Source organism: Notolepis coatsorum (assembly GCF_963971535.1).
Source record: "Notolepis coatsorum genome assembly, chromosome: 2".
NCBI classification, from domain to species: Eukaryota; Metazoa; Chordata; class Actinopteri; order Aulopiformes; family Paralepididae; genus Notolepis; species Notolepis coatsorum.
Window position 1 is genome coordinate 52,364,885 of NC_140166.1, and position 15,781 is coordinate 52,380,665.

The 15,781-nt window shown below is 44.3% G+C and overlaps 1 protein-coding gene across 1 annotated transcript in view; it reads left to right on the plus strand.

Moving 5' to 3' along the window:
- The window catches only part of ckap2l (cytoskeleton associated protein 2-like), an 81,124-nt gene that overhangs the window by 16,393 nt on the left and 48,950 nt on the right, over window positions 1-15,781 (plus strand). The window contains exons 2-4 of the mRNA XM_084307995.1: window positions 5,882-5,948; window positions 6,566-6,626; window positions 10,962-12,544. Of these exons, the coding sequence (XP_084164121.1) occupies window positions 5,882-5,948; window positions 6,566-6,626; window positions 10,962-12,544 (1,711 nt within the window). The remainder of the gene's footprint in view (window positions 1-5,881; window positions 5,949-6,565; window positions 6,627-10,961; window positions 12,545-15,781) is intronic.

Consider the following 15,781-nt stretch of genomic DNA (forward strand, 5'->3'; position numbering starts at 1 on the left):
TGATGTGATACGTCATCATATCTGTCATGGGGGCAGGACTGAGAGGGGATTTAGGGACAGGCAAAGGGATCCAGGACAGAGTGTTTTTGTTCAAGCTGTGGCGATCATCTTTGACCCATAGCTCTTGCTGTTAAAGAACTTCTTTTCTTAAATAAATTACCTATTTGTTACAATTGGAAATATCGTCTCCTGCTGTGTTAAACAACCTTTCCACAACATTAGGTTCGCTGAGCACAGATGCTCTTTTTCAGGAACGCCCTGCTTCACATTCACACAGTTCCATTCACACCTGGGAGCTGCCCAGTACAACGACAGTTGACACCATTCTCCACTTGCACAACCTGAAAGTAGGCACTTCCGGCTGACTTCCGGTTGCCAATGGTACTTCCTGTCCCATCCAAATACATTGGTTTTAGCTACTTTTCTCCCCTTATTTAAACAACTTTGTCGTCACAGAGAGGCAATGAAACGTTTGTATTATTATAGTATAGAATGTATTTAATAAGCAAACGTTTGTCAGCAGGGTTTTTGGGCTGTATTTCATGTAAAAACTTTCACTGTTAGTTTACTTGCTCACGCTAATTAAGGCTAATACTGGCTAACAGAAGCTAGCGCAAGAAACGACGCCGCAAAGTATTGTTTATAGTGCATTTCTTGCCACCTTATAGCATTTGTACATTTGTATGACAGTCTATAATGCTCCCGTGAGGTTTTTCCGGACGTTTTGGTAATGATTTTCACTATAAAATCATATTTCTAAATGACAGGAAGTTGATGAAAACTGTCCGGAATAGCTTTGAGCTAACGATTTTTGCAGATGCATTGCAAGAAACGACGCCGCAAAGTATTGTTTATAGTGCATTTCTTGTAGGGATGCCCCGATCGATCGGCCACCGATCGTTATCGGCCGATAATTAGTATAAATATGCGATCGGGGAATTCCGATAATTAGTCATATTCGCCGATCGCGGAAACTGATCAAGTGGATATCTCACTCGCTTGTCTCAGACGCACAGGACCTGCAAACTGCTCCTCCTCCCTAGCCCCGCCCGTACCCGTGTAGAGTTTGTAAACACAGAGGAGGCGGACCTCCTCTGCTGAGTCTAGATAGTGCATTCGACCTGAGCTAACGTTAGCTACCTAGCTATCGTTACTGTTTAAACAAAATTACCCAGTCAACTATTCACTTTTAGTAGGCATTGTCTAACGGTATTTAGCCGGCTAGCTACCGATAGCTCCTGATATCAACAAATGCTCCAGCAAGTCTTGTAGTGCATGTTGATACCTCCGTTAGCTCGCGTTAGCTGACGTTAATTCACTGTTCAAAACGAAATGTCCGATTGAACTAAATAGTTGTCTTAACGTCATCTAGCCGGCTAGCAGTAGCTACAGATAGCTCCTGATATCAATGTCTTATAACATTGATTGAATGCGTATTCGAGCTGAGGGCTTGCTGAATGTGAAATGACCAAAGCATAACGTTACCAATAGGGTCCCGCTGCAGCGCCGGAGAATCCTTTTTGGTAGCTGGAGGCTACTAGAGTACACACAGACAGTGGAGCTGTTTGCAGATAGCGAGCATTTTGACTTGTTGCGTGGTGGCGATGTCTCGCAGATAATACAAGTACAAGTCTAATTATATAATATATATATTTTATTAAAAAAAAAAAAAAAAAATTATATAAAATAATTTTTAATTTCTTTTTAATCAAAAACGATCGGTATCGGATCGGTATCGGCCGATATGGCTCACGACGATCGGTGATCGGTGGCAAAAAACGTGATCGGGGCATCCCTAATTTCTTGCCACCTTATAGCATTTGTATGACAGTCTATAATGCTCCCGTGAGGTTTTTCCGGACGTTTTGGTAATGATTTTCACTATAAAATCATATTTCTAAATGACAGGAAGTTGATGAAAACTGTCCGGAATAGCTTTGAGCTAACTATCTTTGCCGATGCATTGCAAGAAACGACGCCGCAAAGTATTGTTTATAGTGCATTTCTTGCCACCTTATAGCATTTGTACATTTGTATGACAGTCTATAATGCTCCTGTGAGGTTTTTCCGGACGTTTTGGTAATGATTTTCACTATAAAATCATATTTCTAAATGACAGGAAGTTGATAAACTGTCCGGAATAGCTTTGAGCTAACGATCTTTGCCGATACATTCCATTCTAAACGTAACGTTAGTTGTTCAAAACATTACCCGTCTATATAATTTGTTCCTCAACGTTATATAGATGGGTAATGTTTTGTAAACTAACTGCAGCCTGCTACAGTTACAAGCTAACGTTAGCCAGCAAGCTGCAGCTTGCTACAGTTAGAAGCTAACGTTAGCCAGCAAGCTGCAGCCTGCTACAGTTAGAAGCTAACGTTAGCCAGCAAGCTGCAGCCTGCTACAGTTAGAAGCTAACGTTAGCCAGCAAGCTGCAGTCTGCTACAGTTAGAAGCTAATGTCGAGGAACAAATGATATAGACGGGTAATGTTTTGAACAACTAACGTTATGTTTAGAATGGAATGCATCGGCAAAGATCGTTAGCTCAAAGCTATTCCGGCCAGTTTTCATCAACTTCCTGTCATTTAGAAATATGATTTTATAGTGAAAATCATTACCAAAACGCCCGGAAAAACCTCACGGGAGCATTATAGACTGTCATACAAATGTACAAATGCTATAAGGTGGCAAGAAATGCACTATAAACAATACTTTGCGGCGTCGTTTCTTGCGCTAGCTTCTGTTAGCCAGTATTAGCCTTAATTAGCGTGAGCAAGTAAACTAACAGTGAACGTTTTTACATGAAATACAGCCCAAAAACCCTGCTGACAAACGTTTGCTTATTAAATACATTCTATACTATAATAATACAAACGTTTCATTGCCTCTCTGTGACGACAAAGTTGTTTAAATAAGGGGAGAAAAGTAGCTAAAACCAATGTATTTGGATGGGACAGGAAGTACCATTGACAACCGGAAGTCAGCCGGAAGTTACTACTTTTAGGTTGTGCAAGTGGAGAATTGGCCACTGAGCAACTCCACTGGAGCAGTTGATTTGCATTGGCAGGGTTTGGCCCTGTCTGGCACCCAACGGGAAAAATATTATAGGCACTATAAGTAGACACCGCTACATAAAACAAGCTGGTCTGCCTGAGTGACTGGTGGAAGAAGGAGAAATAGAGATTGGACTGATTGAGTCAAGCCATGTCACATAGTTCAAGTTTGAAATGCTTCTTTCTGTTTTGCTCCTGAGAGTGTGCTAGATACTGTTCTGTACTGGTAATATTATTTATTTGTGTTAACTTTTGAATAAAACAACTTATTAAACACAAGTACATCTTATTGAACATTATTTTGATATTTCATTACCAATTATCATAGCAAAACAGCTTTTTCAAACAGTGTAATGCATTTAGGAAACGGGAGATGTGCTCATGGTGTAATGGGCCACCTGGCCTGAGAAACATAAGGAGGAAAGAAAAAGTAAGGACTTACTTCTGGTCATTATTTGGGTAGAACACACATATTTTGAATGCCTTCGGCAGATTTATTTATATATTGTTTGAGCCATTTTAATCTAGATTAATCTAGATTAAATCCAGGATTGCAGATAGATTAATCTAGATTAAAAAAATGTATCTATGCCCACCTCTAATATATATATATATATTTGAAAAAAAGTCAGATATTATCTGAATAATATTTTAGCTGGAACAAAACTTGTTAGCGTGGCATGTTCTATTCTATATTCTATTCTAAATACTAATAGCTTAATCTTCACTAATGATGAATTAATCTTTATATTTAGGTAATTAGTAGGTAATATATTAAAAAAGAAACAACGTAATGAGTGATGTCACTGGCAAAACATCTGATGTCCTCTATACTAACTTTAAACCATGTTTTTTCTACTTTATCAAGCTAGCTTTTTCCTCCGTTTTTCTCCCATCCCAATGTTAGTCGTTATGCCAATTCCCAATCCCCTTCATGGTCGCTGCGCACCTACCCCCTACGGTCGGTCTGGGAGAGTGGAGGCTATCACATGCTTCCTCCGACAATCAACCGCTTCTTTTCACCTGGCAGCGTGGACTCTCACTGAGAGGGTGTAACGTGTGGAAGGATCACACTACCCCCCTTAGATCCTTTCCTCGCTGAGCAGGCGCCCCGACCGAACTGTAGGAGTCGCTGTTTACAACGACCAGGACCCACCCACCAGCTTTCCCACCCCTAACACTGCCAATTGTGTTGGTATGAACGACCAGCCAAGCTGGTAGCATCGCCGAGAGCTGGGCTCGAACCCAGCGTCTCCTGCGTTGGTGGCGAGCGCCTTGCCCACTACACCACCTAGACACCCAAGCTTTTTGATTCTTAACACTTTCTATGCCACTCACGAGTTTTCTCGGAATTATTAATATTACGTTGAAAGCCACTCACGAGATTTCTCAGATTTCTTTTTTTTTTCTTTTTTTGCGATCTGAAATCATATTGCATCACGCAAGCCTACCCTAGTCTACCTGAGAGCCGCCGGCGATCAGATGTGGAAAAAAGCACCCCCTATCATCTCCCAGATGACATAAGGGATTTTGGAATGGACTCAATGAAAATGGATGGGGAAAAAAATCCTGTACTCCACATTTTCTAGTCCACTGATGCAGCCGGGGTTACCACAGTTCATTATGGATCCTCTGAGCGCCGCGGATCATGAATTCTACTGTATCACGTACGTCACGTTAGATCTATACACTTATCGATTTTTTCGAATGGTGATCAGGAATTGGAATATACCAGTTGGATACCATCTGATGTCAGGTAAGGAATCTATGTTATCAGTGTTAGGATAATCAGACTCATTTTGATGAAGATATAAGCTGTTTTCTGATATGTGCTCTATCGGTTTCACTGTACAATCCATGAGGAAATGAACACGGCTATTATCAGCGCGCGGCTCGAATGGGCGTGCGTGTACGTATAATATTGATCATCTAGCGTTTATTTGAAAACGATTCATAAATAGGCAGACAAATATCAACGTTCTGGAATATTCCAGTAAAAGACGATTATCACAGAATGGCCCAGAATGGGCTGTTTTTTACCTCAAAACGGGTGCTTTTCAAAATGCTCTCAAACGGAAATTAAGCGATAAAACCAATCTGCCTTGACAGCACTGACTGGAAAATGATTCTTTGATAAGCGACGGGGCAGATTAGACACATAGCCATAATTTAAAACATAGATTAGGCTGGTGGCACTGAAAGTGTTAACTACTGAACCCTGCACTGACTCTGGCGCAGTGTGTTATTGATGATAGAGTATATGTCTGTCGGTGTCTTATATTATTGATATATTATACATATGTCTCATCTGTCAGTGTGTTATTATTGATAGATTATACATTATGTCATCTGTCAGTGTGTTATTATTATTGAGTAATAATAATTTACTTTATTTTTATAGCACCTTTCATACAAGAATTGCAGCTCAAAGTGCTTCACGGCAGTAAAAAAAAAAAGACTATAAAATAGATGGCAGCAAAATAGACAAAGTCAAGGTAAGGCATAGAACATAGTTTTTCATATTAGGGTCTAACATCTTAATAGGCCTCTTTGTTTACGAGACTGTCAGTGTGTTATTAATATTATGATCGACTACATATGTCTCATCTGTCAGTGTGTTATTAATATTATGATCGACGAGTATACTATATACATATGTCTCATCTCTGTCAGTGTGTTATTATTATGATCGAGTATATGTCTCACCTATCAGTGTGTTGTTGTTATTATTATTACTACCATATTATATTATCCTGCCCTCCATGCTGCTATGAAATGTGAATTTCCCCAAGGGGGTTAATAAAGCAATGTGTCATTTCTATCACAGAATTACGCAAACAGAAACTGATGGAGTTTTTGGCTGCCAAGGGCAAGTTGAAACCAGCAAACCCAAAGTAAGACACCATAAATGATCTTTTTTGAATTACATTATTATTGGGCCGGCAGTGTTTCCCACAGGATTTTGTGAGACTGTGGTGGGTGAACCTTGGCCCCTCTAGAGTCTTTTGAGAATTTTTTTGTACATTTTAAAGTTAAATGCATCAATCTGGTTGAGAGCAAAATAAAGAGGCTAGATCGATCTATGATGAACTTTGTGCTCAAAATCGACATTTGAGCCATCAAAGAAATGAAGCAAAAGGGGTTACCTGTGTTGAACTGGTTTATTTTTGTATATATATATTTTTTAGGGATGCTCCATATTGGCTTTTTTACCGATACTATAATATCGGACATCATTTCTATAGAAATGTAAAAAAAAAAAGAAAAAAAAATTAAAACCGATACCGATATTTTCCGATATCACATTTGAATGCCTATCGGCCAATAATATCGGACATCCCTAATTTTTTTAATTAAATGTTTTTTTTCCCCGTTCATTATAAAACTGTGGCGGGACAAATTAGACTCTGGCGGGCCGCCACAGTCTAGGTAATCAATGGGAAACACTGGTCTGATTTCTACATCTCACCTGGCAATAGATCACATCAAGTAACTTTGTTTAACTTCACAGGCCCTATCTTCGTGATGACCTCCTGGTTAAGAAGGCTGCCGTGGCAACAACAAAGACTGATGTAAGTGTGTGTAAAAGGTGTCTCACTACTTCTTTGAATCAGGGCTTTTGATCAGTGAAAATTAGGGTTGGGTACCTTTCACATTTTAACCGGTACCTGTGAATCGATACCGGTACCCAACAGTACCTTTTTTCTGCACTTTAGTCTCTAGAAATGTAATCAAAGTTTTTTCCAAACTTCAAATAACCACACTTTCGACCACACTTTCGACTGTTTTCGGCTTGGCATCGCCCCGACTGCTTTGCTGTTGAATCAAGTCAAATCCTAGGTAAGCGTATATTGTGCGTCATAGGTAGGGATGCCCCGATCACGTTTTTTGCCACCGATCACCGATCATCGTGAGCCATATCGGCCGATACCGATCCGATACCGATCGTTTTTGAATTAAAGAAATTACAATTTATTTTATATAATTATATATTTTTTTATAAAATATATATATTATATAATTAGACTTGTACTTGTATTATCTGCGAGACATCGCCACCACGCAACAAGCTCCACTGTCTGTGTGTACTCTAGTAGCCAGGATTCTCCGGCGCTGCACCTGGACCCTATTGGTATAACGTTACTTAACTGTAAGCCCTCAGCTCGAATACACATCGAATCAGTGTTATAAGACATTGATATCAGGAGCCATCTGTAGCTACTGCTAGCCGGATATATAACGTTAATACAACGCCTCAGTGAATTATTTAGTTCAATGGGACATTTCGTTTTGAACAGTGAACTAACTTGCGCTAACGTGAGCTAACAGCTAACAGGTATCATACACATCTCTACTATACTTGCTGGAGCGTTTGTTGATATCAGGAGCCATCGGTAGCTGGCCGGCAGATACCGTTGGGTTAGACAATGCCTCGTCATCATGTATTAAACTAAAAGTGAATAGTTGACTGGGTCATTTTGTAACGGTAGCTAAGCTAACGTTAGCTCAGGGAGACGCCGTCCTCCCGTGTCCCGTCCCACTAGACTAGAGTAGACCCGTGTTTACATGCGTGCGGGAGGGGCTGGAGGGATGAGCAGACGCCGCACAGCTCCCGGTGTCTGAGACAGAACTCAGCGACAGCGAGTGAGATCGGGTTTGACGATCGGCGAAAATAAAGCATTATGACCGATCACCGATCGCATATTTATACTGATTATCGGCCGATAACGATCGGTGGCCGATCGATCGGGGCATCCCTAGTCATAGGTTTCGTTTCATTGACGTCGTCAATGTGGAAACAATGGAAACATTGTCGTCGGGGGGGGGGGGGGGTATTGTTTTGATTTGTTGCGTGCAGCACGTTGGCAGGCTTGAGAGTAACACAACTCTCTGTGGATTGTGTGTGAAGAGAGTGGGCGATTCCTTCAAATTCCTTCGGTGTGACTAGGCATCCCCTATGAAGTTAAGCATCCCCTATGAAGTTACTCACTATCACAAGACCATTGCACTTCTGATGTTATCTGATGAGACACTTTAACGGTCACAACCATGCTAACATTCTGCCGTCGGTGTGTGAGTCAATGGGTGAATGTGAGGCACAAGTTGTAAAGCTCTTGGATAAAAGCTCTATATAAATGCAGTCCATGTACCATTTATATCAAAATTATATATCATTAGGATACACATAACTAAATTGGTGATTGGCACTTCTAAAGCTCAGTCTAAAACACAAGCCTCAAACCTATAGAAAAAGTCTTGAGGGTCGAACAGATGTGGGCACTGAGCACCAACATCCACAAAGGAACCCCATTGAAGCCTGCACTTGCACATGGGCAAAATGATGAACACTGGCTTCCGTCATTACGCCCAGCCTGTGTATGACCATGGACAGGAGGCCGTCATTCAGGGAACAAAATTTACTTTTTGGCTTACCAGCCAAGGTGGCAGGTAGATTAAAAAAACTACCAGCCAGGCAGATTTTTTACCAGCCAGAAATTAGAAATAGCTTTTTAGTATATCGCCATGTGTAATTATTATTACTATTATACAGGGCTCTACGCTAACCCTTTTCCCAGGGAGCACATGTGCTCCTAAATAAAAAAATATATATTAGGAGCACACAAAGACATTTAGGAGCACAGTGAACATGTTTCAAGTAACAGAGTTTATAAACAAACTATTTATTACATGCATATTATACTGTGCGTGTGCATACTAAGGGACAAACATCTGTGCAAATAGCACATACCACCAAAATCACACATTGGCCCATGCCTACTAGACGCAAAGGATATTGGTTGTCAAGCTGCTTTGGAAAATTCTTTATACAATTATTTAATGCATTATAATTTAAACGCTATTGAATAATAGTTATACTATAGCTACTGTCCATCAATATCTTCCTTTTGAATGAAATGGGTTCAGGAGATGTAGAGAGAGGGAGAGACACACACACACACACCACACCACACACACACAGAGCGAAAGAGATTCTCAGCCCCTCCTTCCCTCACTATGCCTTTGAGCGTTCCCACTTCCCAGTGATTAGCGTTAGCAGTAGTTAGCGTTAGCACTGCAGGTTCGCTTAGTTGGAGTACTCAGTTAGCAGATAACATTACAGTAGTTAATGTTTTTAGCGCGGCATGGGTATACAGGACTGGTGAGGATGCAAAGCATGTTAGACAATTGGAACCGCTGCTCGCAGAGTTTTCGTTGCACATAGAAGCAGACTCGAGATGAGTTGTTACAGAGCTGGTCCACGCTGCTCCGTGACTATTATGAAATGACAATTGCGCGTTGACACGCCCACAATGCAAGACGATTACTTGCACACTGTGCTCCTAAATGATTTTTCGAGTTCGCACAAATCTATTTTTTTAGTGGCAAATGCGAGTGAAATGCTTGCACTGTATAGCCTTGATAGAATACTCTAATATGCTCATATGCCTCCCAATTTCTTTACACGCCAGAGTGCCTTAGTAGCTCTGTAATTTACAAGCCAAGGAGGACATCTACACGCCATTGGCGTTTGGCAGTGGTTATTTTGTTCCCTGCCGTCATTAGAAACCAGCGGCATTATTATCATTGTTTAGAGGTTTATTTCATTTAAGAAAGGGACAGTGAGTGCACATTAATAAACATGAGATCTTGGATGCACCGTGTAAATATGCTAGATTTAGCCATACAGGCACATTTTCATCTGTAGTCCCTGGGCAGGTTGATGGTTTAAGGAACATGCATAATATGTTACATAATATGTTGTCCCCCTCCGTCAAAGATTATGAACCCACACAATACGGTTTGGCTGTAATTAGGGATGCACCGATCCAACTTTTTCAGTCCCGATACCGATACCTGGTCTTTGGGTATCGGCCGATACTGAGTACCGATCCGATACCCATTGTTCAATTAATAAACTGTGTGGAAGAGACTGGATTTTCTCATAGACTTCAATGCATTCGACGGAGAATTCTCTTCCTGTTTTGGCTTGTGACTTTTCACCTAGATCCCTGATTCGCTCATTCCCACGTGGGGTACCATTAGAAAGCCCTACTGCTACTCATTGGTTACAAGTTCCCTGTCCAATCAATTTCGAGATCGCCAAATGATTGACGGAGGTAGAGGCTCGAGAGTCGGGAGTGGTATTTGAAAAAATAAAAAGTCTGCCGTCTACTTCGGCACATGTAACTCGAGAACCGCTGAACGGATTTTGTCGACAGGCAACAAATAGGGCTTTAATTCGATATTGTATTAAAAAAATATGTACACCTGGGTGGCGCAGTGGGCAAGGCGCTCGCCACTAACGCAGGATATGCTGGTAACGAGCCCAGCTCTCTGCGTTGCTACCGGCTTGGCTGGTCGTTCATACTAATACAATTGGCAGTATTGGAGGGTGGGAAAGCCGGTGGGTGGGATGGGGATTGGACATTGTTGACAGCGACTCCTACAGGTCGGTTGGTGCGCCTGTACAGCAGAATCAGGAAGTATCGGGGGCAGCGTGAGCCACTGAGAGATTGCGCTGTTCAGGTGAAAAGATGTGACAGCTGCCTCCTCGTGTACCGGAGGGGACACGTGATGCAAGGCTTGGTCCTCACTGCAGCCGACCAGTGGGAGGCATAGTCTAGCAACGTTCGAGACAGGTGAGGGGAGAATTGCCGAGGCGAAATTGGGGGGGAGAAAAATAGAAAATAAGGAGAAAAAGTGGATAAAAAAAATATATATATATATATGTACACCCGAGCCGCTAGAGGTCGCCAAAGTGCTGGTGGGCAAATCGTCTTCATGTGGGCCGTTGCATGCGAGGTAAATATTTTTCAAAATAATAGTACTTGTGTGATATTTTTGCACCTTTACTGAATATCACATGCTCCGTTTCCCAACAACCCCTCCTGTGTTTGTCTTCACAGCCTACCGGGGGGAAAGAGAACCAGGCTCCCGCTCATTTACCGGCGTTTATGAAGAACGAAGACAAAAAGATTCAGATTTCTAAAGCCGCTTTACGCTCTTCTGACACGTTGAACGGTGTGAGCAGACCGAAGAGAGAGGGAGTTGGCACTTTACCAGCACTCCCAGGTGCCATGCATTCCATTGTACCCAAAGGCCCAACACAGCCGGTCACAATCGACAAGAAACCGGCCACTACCAGAGCTCTCAAATCCAACATTAGTGCAAACGACCAACCTAGAAAGCACCCGAACATGGCCGCTGCGCTCTCCTCTCGCCCCAGCTCAGGCCAATTGCTTTCAAACGCGACCCGCACATCACAGTCAAACCGTAGACCCAACAGTGCATCCACGTCACGCCCCCTGACGTCCACGTCACGCCCCCTGACGTCCACGTCACGCCCCCTGACGTCCACGTCACGCCCCCTGACATCCACGTCACGCCCCCTGACGTCCACGTCACGCCCCATGACGTCCGCGTCACGCCCCCTGACGTCCGCGTCACGCCCCCTGACGTCCGCGTCACGCCCCCTGACGTCCACAGACTGTGTCTGGATGAGCCTGGGCCCTATTGCTAAAACCAAAACGGGTCTCCTGCCGGCGGTGCTGCACCCGAAGAACACACCGTCGCACACGACCACCTTCCCTGCTGCAACAGTTACCACCAGCACCGCTTCTATGGTCAACAGAGCCCGCTCCGCCCCAACCGTGGTGGCCCACAAGTCTGCCGTGGATCAGGGGAAGACGCGCCCTAGCACGTCCGTGAACAGGCCTGTCCGGAAAAGCACTGCAGCTGGGACTGTAAACACTAGGGTTAAAGTTTCAGCCCAGAGCAAGACTGATTCTAAACCACTCGCAGGCAAACCGGCTCCACGTAAACATCAGCCATCGTGTCGGAGTCGTGCTCCAGCGCCACGTAAACCAACGCATGTCCCCTCCAGGCCCACGTTCGCAACCGTCAAGACCGGCGAGAAGAAGAGAGCGGCGACGGCGGCTAAACCAGTCGTTCAGCCCGCAAAGACGGCAGCCCCACAACTATCTGTGGTGAGAGGGCCAGGGAAGGCTAGCTTCAGGGCTTCATCAGGGCCAGGGAATGCCAGGCCAAAGACTGCAGCCTCACAACTATCTGTGGTGAGAGGGCCAGGGAATGCCAGGCCATGGAAGGCTAGCTTCAGGGCTTCATCAGGGCCAGGGAATGCCGGACCGTGGAAGGCTAGCTTCAGGGCTTCATCAGGGCCAGGGACGCAGTGGCAGGCCACAGCTTTGAACAGGGCCGTGCAAGCCGCTGTGTCTGAGCCGGGACAAATGGACAACATCCCACGCGGGACAGGCGTCAAGGAAGGGGACGATTCCACCAAAGTGCCACCGTCGCAAGCGGGTAATAAAGGAACTGGGATCGTATCCGTGCCAATGACTGTGCCACGCTCTTCCAAGAGCACCAGTCAAGTGGCCATGGCCACGGCCCCGAAGACGGCGCCCAGAGCCCAGAGCAGGATCCAGCCCCAGACCGGGGAAAACAAGTCGACTGCAGCCCAGGAGGATAGAATGTGAGTAGATGTCCAAGACTGTTTTAATCGACCAGGGGTGGCAAGCTAGGTTACAAACTGACCCCCACACGATTAACCACATCATCAAAACATCACACCTCTGTCCCGGGCGAACCCACCCCGGCAATAATATATATATATATTACTATACCTGCTGACGGCATACTGCTGCATCAACTTCGACCCCCCCCCCATTCTGTGTTTGTACCTTTTAAACAGAACGGTGAGGTGGATTACCGGGGTAATATTTCCGCCTTGTAAAAGCCGATGTGATGGAAGGGTGCGCTGCATTTACAACCAGGGTCTTAAAAAGTATTAAATTCATAATAATTAAGGCCTTAAAATGTATTAAAAAGTCTTACATTTAATTTGCACAGGTATTAAATTTTTTGGGGGGAGATTAAATAATATTAAATATATTAAATGTCTTACAAGTTTTTTATTTTTTTGCTGGGCTACCGGCAGCTTGGTGCATCTGGCGAGAGCTTGTATGGAATGTAGGGCTGGGCAATTCTTGCTCAAATGTGAATCATGATTTTTTTTCTCTAAGAATTGAGATCACGATTCTCTCACACGATTCTTATTTTTTCAATAAAATCATGTATTGCTCTCTTTCTTAAGCAGACAACATAACATATCAAAGTGCTTGACTTAAACTTAAACATAACATACATCAAAGTGCTTGACTTAAACTTAAAAGTCTCTTGTAACATACAAAATAACTCAAGTCAGAATCGTCAGAATTAAAAAAAAGTTAAGTAAAAAGTTTTCTTTTTAAAAAGAAAATGTTCTTTTTTTATTTTTTTTTAATAAAAAAAATCATCATAATTTAGAAATGAGATTTCATAGGTCTATGAATCGAGATCGCGATTTTATTTCGATTAATCGTGCAGCCCTAATGGAATGCACGCAAATGTAAAGGGATGCGCAGGTGCTTTCCTTCTATGTTCCCAGATTCAGGATTGGCTTGTTGTACATTCAAATGTAGCAGAGACGAGACCGCCGGCGCCTACATAACAACATTTGGCCTCTGGCCCCGTTCAAAAACTAAATCACAACAAGTCGCCTCGATGGGCTTCACAGATCAACAAGTAACATCATCACAATAGATCCACAATAAAAACCATCATAAAATCAAACATTTTACAACCCCCCCCCCAGACTTTCACCAAAAAGAAAGAAACCTCAGATGGGCTATTCAAAGGGGATTGTTTGTGTTAAATAACGAGACAGGAGACTAGAGCGTATCCACTGTGCATCTGTATTGAATTCCAACCCATAACACAACAGCGTACCTTACATCCTGGTCCCTGCTGGACCGTACCAACACACACACCATTGTGGGGGGGTTTATATAACAATCCCATTCTCTTGTAACATCTCCTTTTTTTTTTAGATAACAATAGTTACAGCATCCCTTAGTGCACATTATTATTATTACAAGAAACCCCATAAACGTCCTTATTTAAAACCCTAACCATCTGTTCTGTGCATTTTTTTCCATTTTTTTTTCTTTTTTTACACCATACCATACCCATTAACCAGTCTCTATAAGTCCAGTCTTTGTGGCACTCTCACCAGCCTACCACTGGCCGTCCTGTACTCTGGCGCCGGTGGAGGGTCCACCACAGGCTGGTACAGGTCGTTCCGCCTGAATGGCCTGACTTCCTGGGTGATAGTGTCATTGCCCGTGTTACTGTCCATCCCTTTGCTGGGCGGACTGCTGTGTGGCTCCTCAGGTGGGCCGCTGTGCTGCACTCTGTGTTGCTCCGGGCGGCGTCCAGTCACATCCCCCTCCGCTGGTCGCAGGTCCACCCGATTCCGCCGGTAGAATGTCCCCTCGACATCCACCAAGTACGATCTGGGGGCCACCGGTTGCAGGCACACTCCTCTCCTCCACTTGCCCGTCCCGTCTCCAGGCAGGGGCTTCATTCTTATGTCCTGGCCGATACACAACTCGGGCAGATCTCTGGCCGACTTGTCGTAACCCAGCTTGGCCGTTTGATGCTTAACCCGCAGCTTTTCAGGAACCCCCGTGACCACGCTGGGGCCCAGGAGTGTGTCAGCGACCGGAAGTGGAGTCTTCAGTCTCTGGGACATCAGTCTCTGCGCTGGGCTGCTGAGCATGCCCTCTGTGGGCGTGTTCCTCCACTGCAAGATTGCCAACCATGGGTCGTTACCTGCACTAGCTGCTTTCTTGCACAGGTTTTTCACAACTTTCACTGCCGATTCAGCCTTTCCATTAGACCTTGGGTGCCTGGGCGAGGACATGACATGGTCGAAATCCCATTCTTTTGCAAACTTTCTAAATTTCTCACAGTCAAACTGAGATCCACAGTCTGTTACCACCCGGTCAGGCTGCCCGTGGCGTGCAAACTGGGCCTTACACCTTAACACCGCGGTGTCTGCTGAGAGGTCAGGGAGTAGCTCTATTTCCCAGAAATCTGAATAATGATCAACCATGAGTAGGAAGTCCTTGCCCGCTTGTCTGAACAAATCCATACTGACAATCTGCCATGGCCGTGTTGGGAGTGCATGCGACATCATTGTCTCCCGCTGCTGCTCATGAGAATATTCATTACACGCTGAACACTGGCTCACGTAATCCTTGATTTCACCCTGCATGTTGGGCCAGTACAGTGTGTCTTTGGCCTGTCTGTAGCAGGCATCTCCTCCTACATGGCTGGCGTGTATGCGTTTCAACATTTCTGCCCGTAACGTTTTCGGCACTATGACTCGCTGACTTTTGAAGAGCACCCCATCTTATGCGCTGATCTCGTCCCTGATTGACCAATACTCTCTGATCGCCAGGGGAGTCTCCTCCCGGTGATCTGGCCATCCCTGGAGCACTGCCGCTTTGAGCAACTGAAGGGTTTCATCTCCCCCAGTGTGTTGCCTGATCTGATTCAACCGCTGGCTGGTGACATTCAGATAATCAGCCTGATTAATCTGTTCAGTGTCCTCTTGTGCCCTCTGCAGGTTGCAGACTGTGTGTTTCATGTATCCCGTGTCAGTCCTCTGTGGTGGAGCCGTGGCCCTGCTCAATGTGTCACTGATGTGCATGTCCGGGCCTGGCTTGTATGTGACCTTGAGGTTGTAGTTCTGCAGCGTGAGCAGCATGCTCTGGAGCCGTTTGGGTGCAGTGAGGAGGGGTTTGTTGAATATCGAAATGAGTGGCTTGTGGTCCGTTTCCGCCACAATCTCCCCCCGTGCATACAGATAATAGTGAAAGCGTTG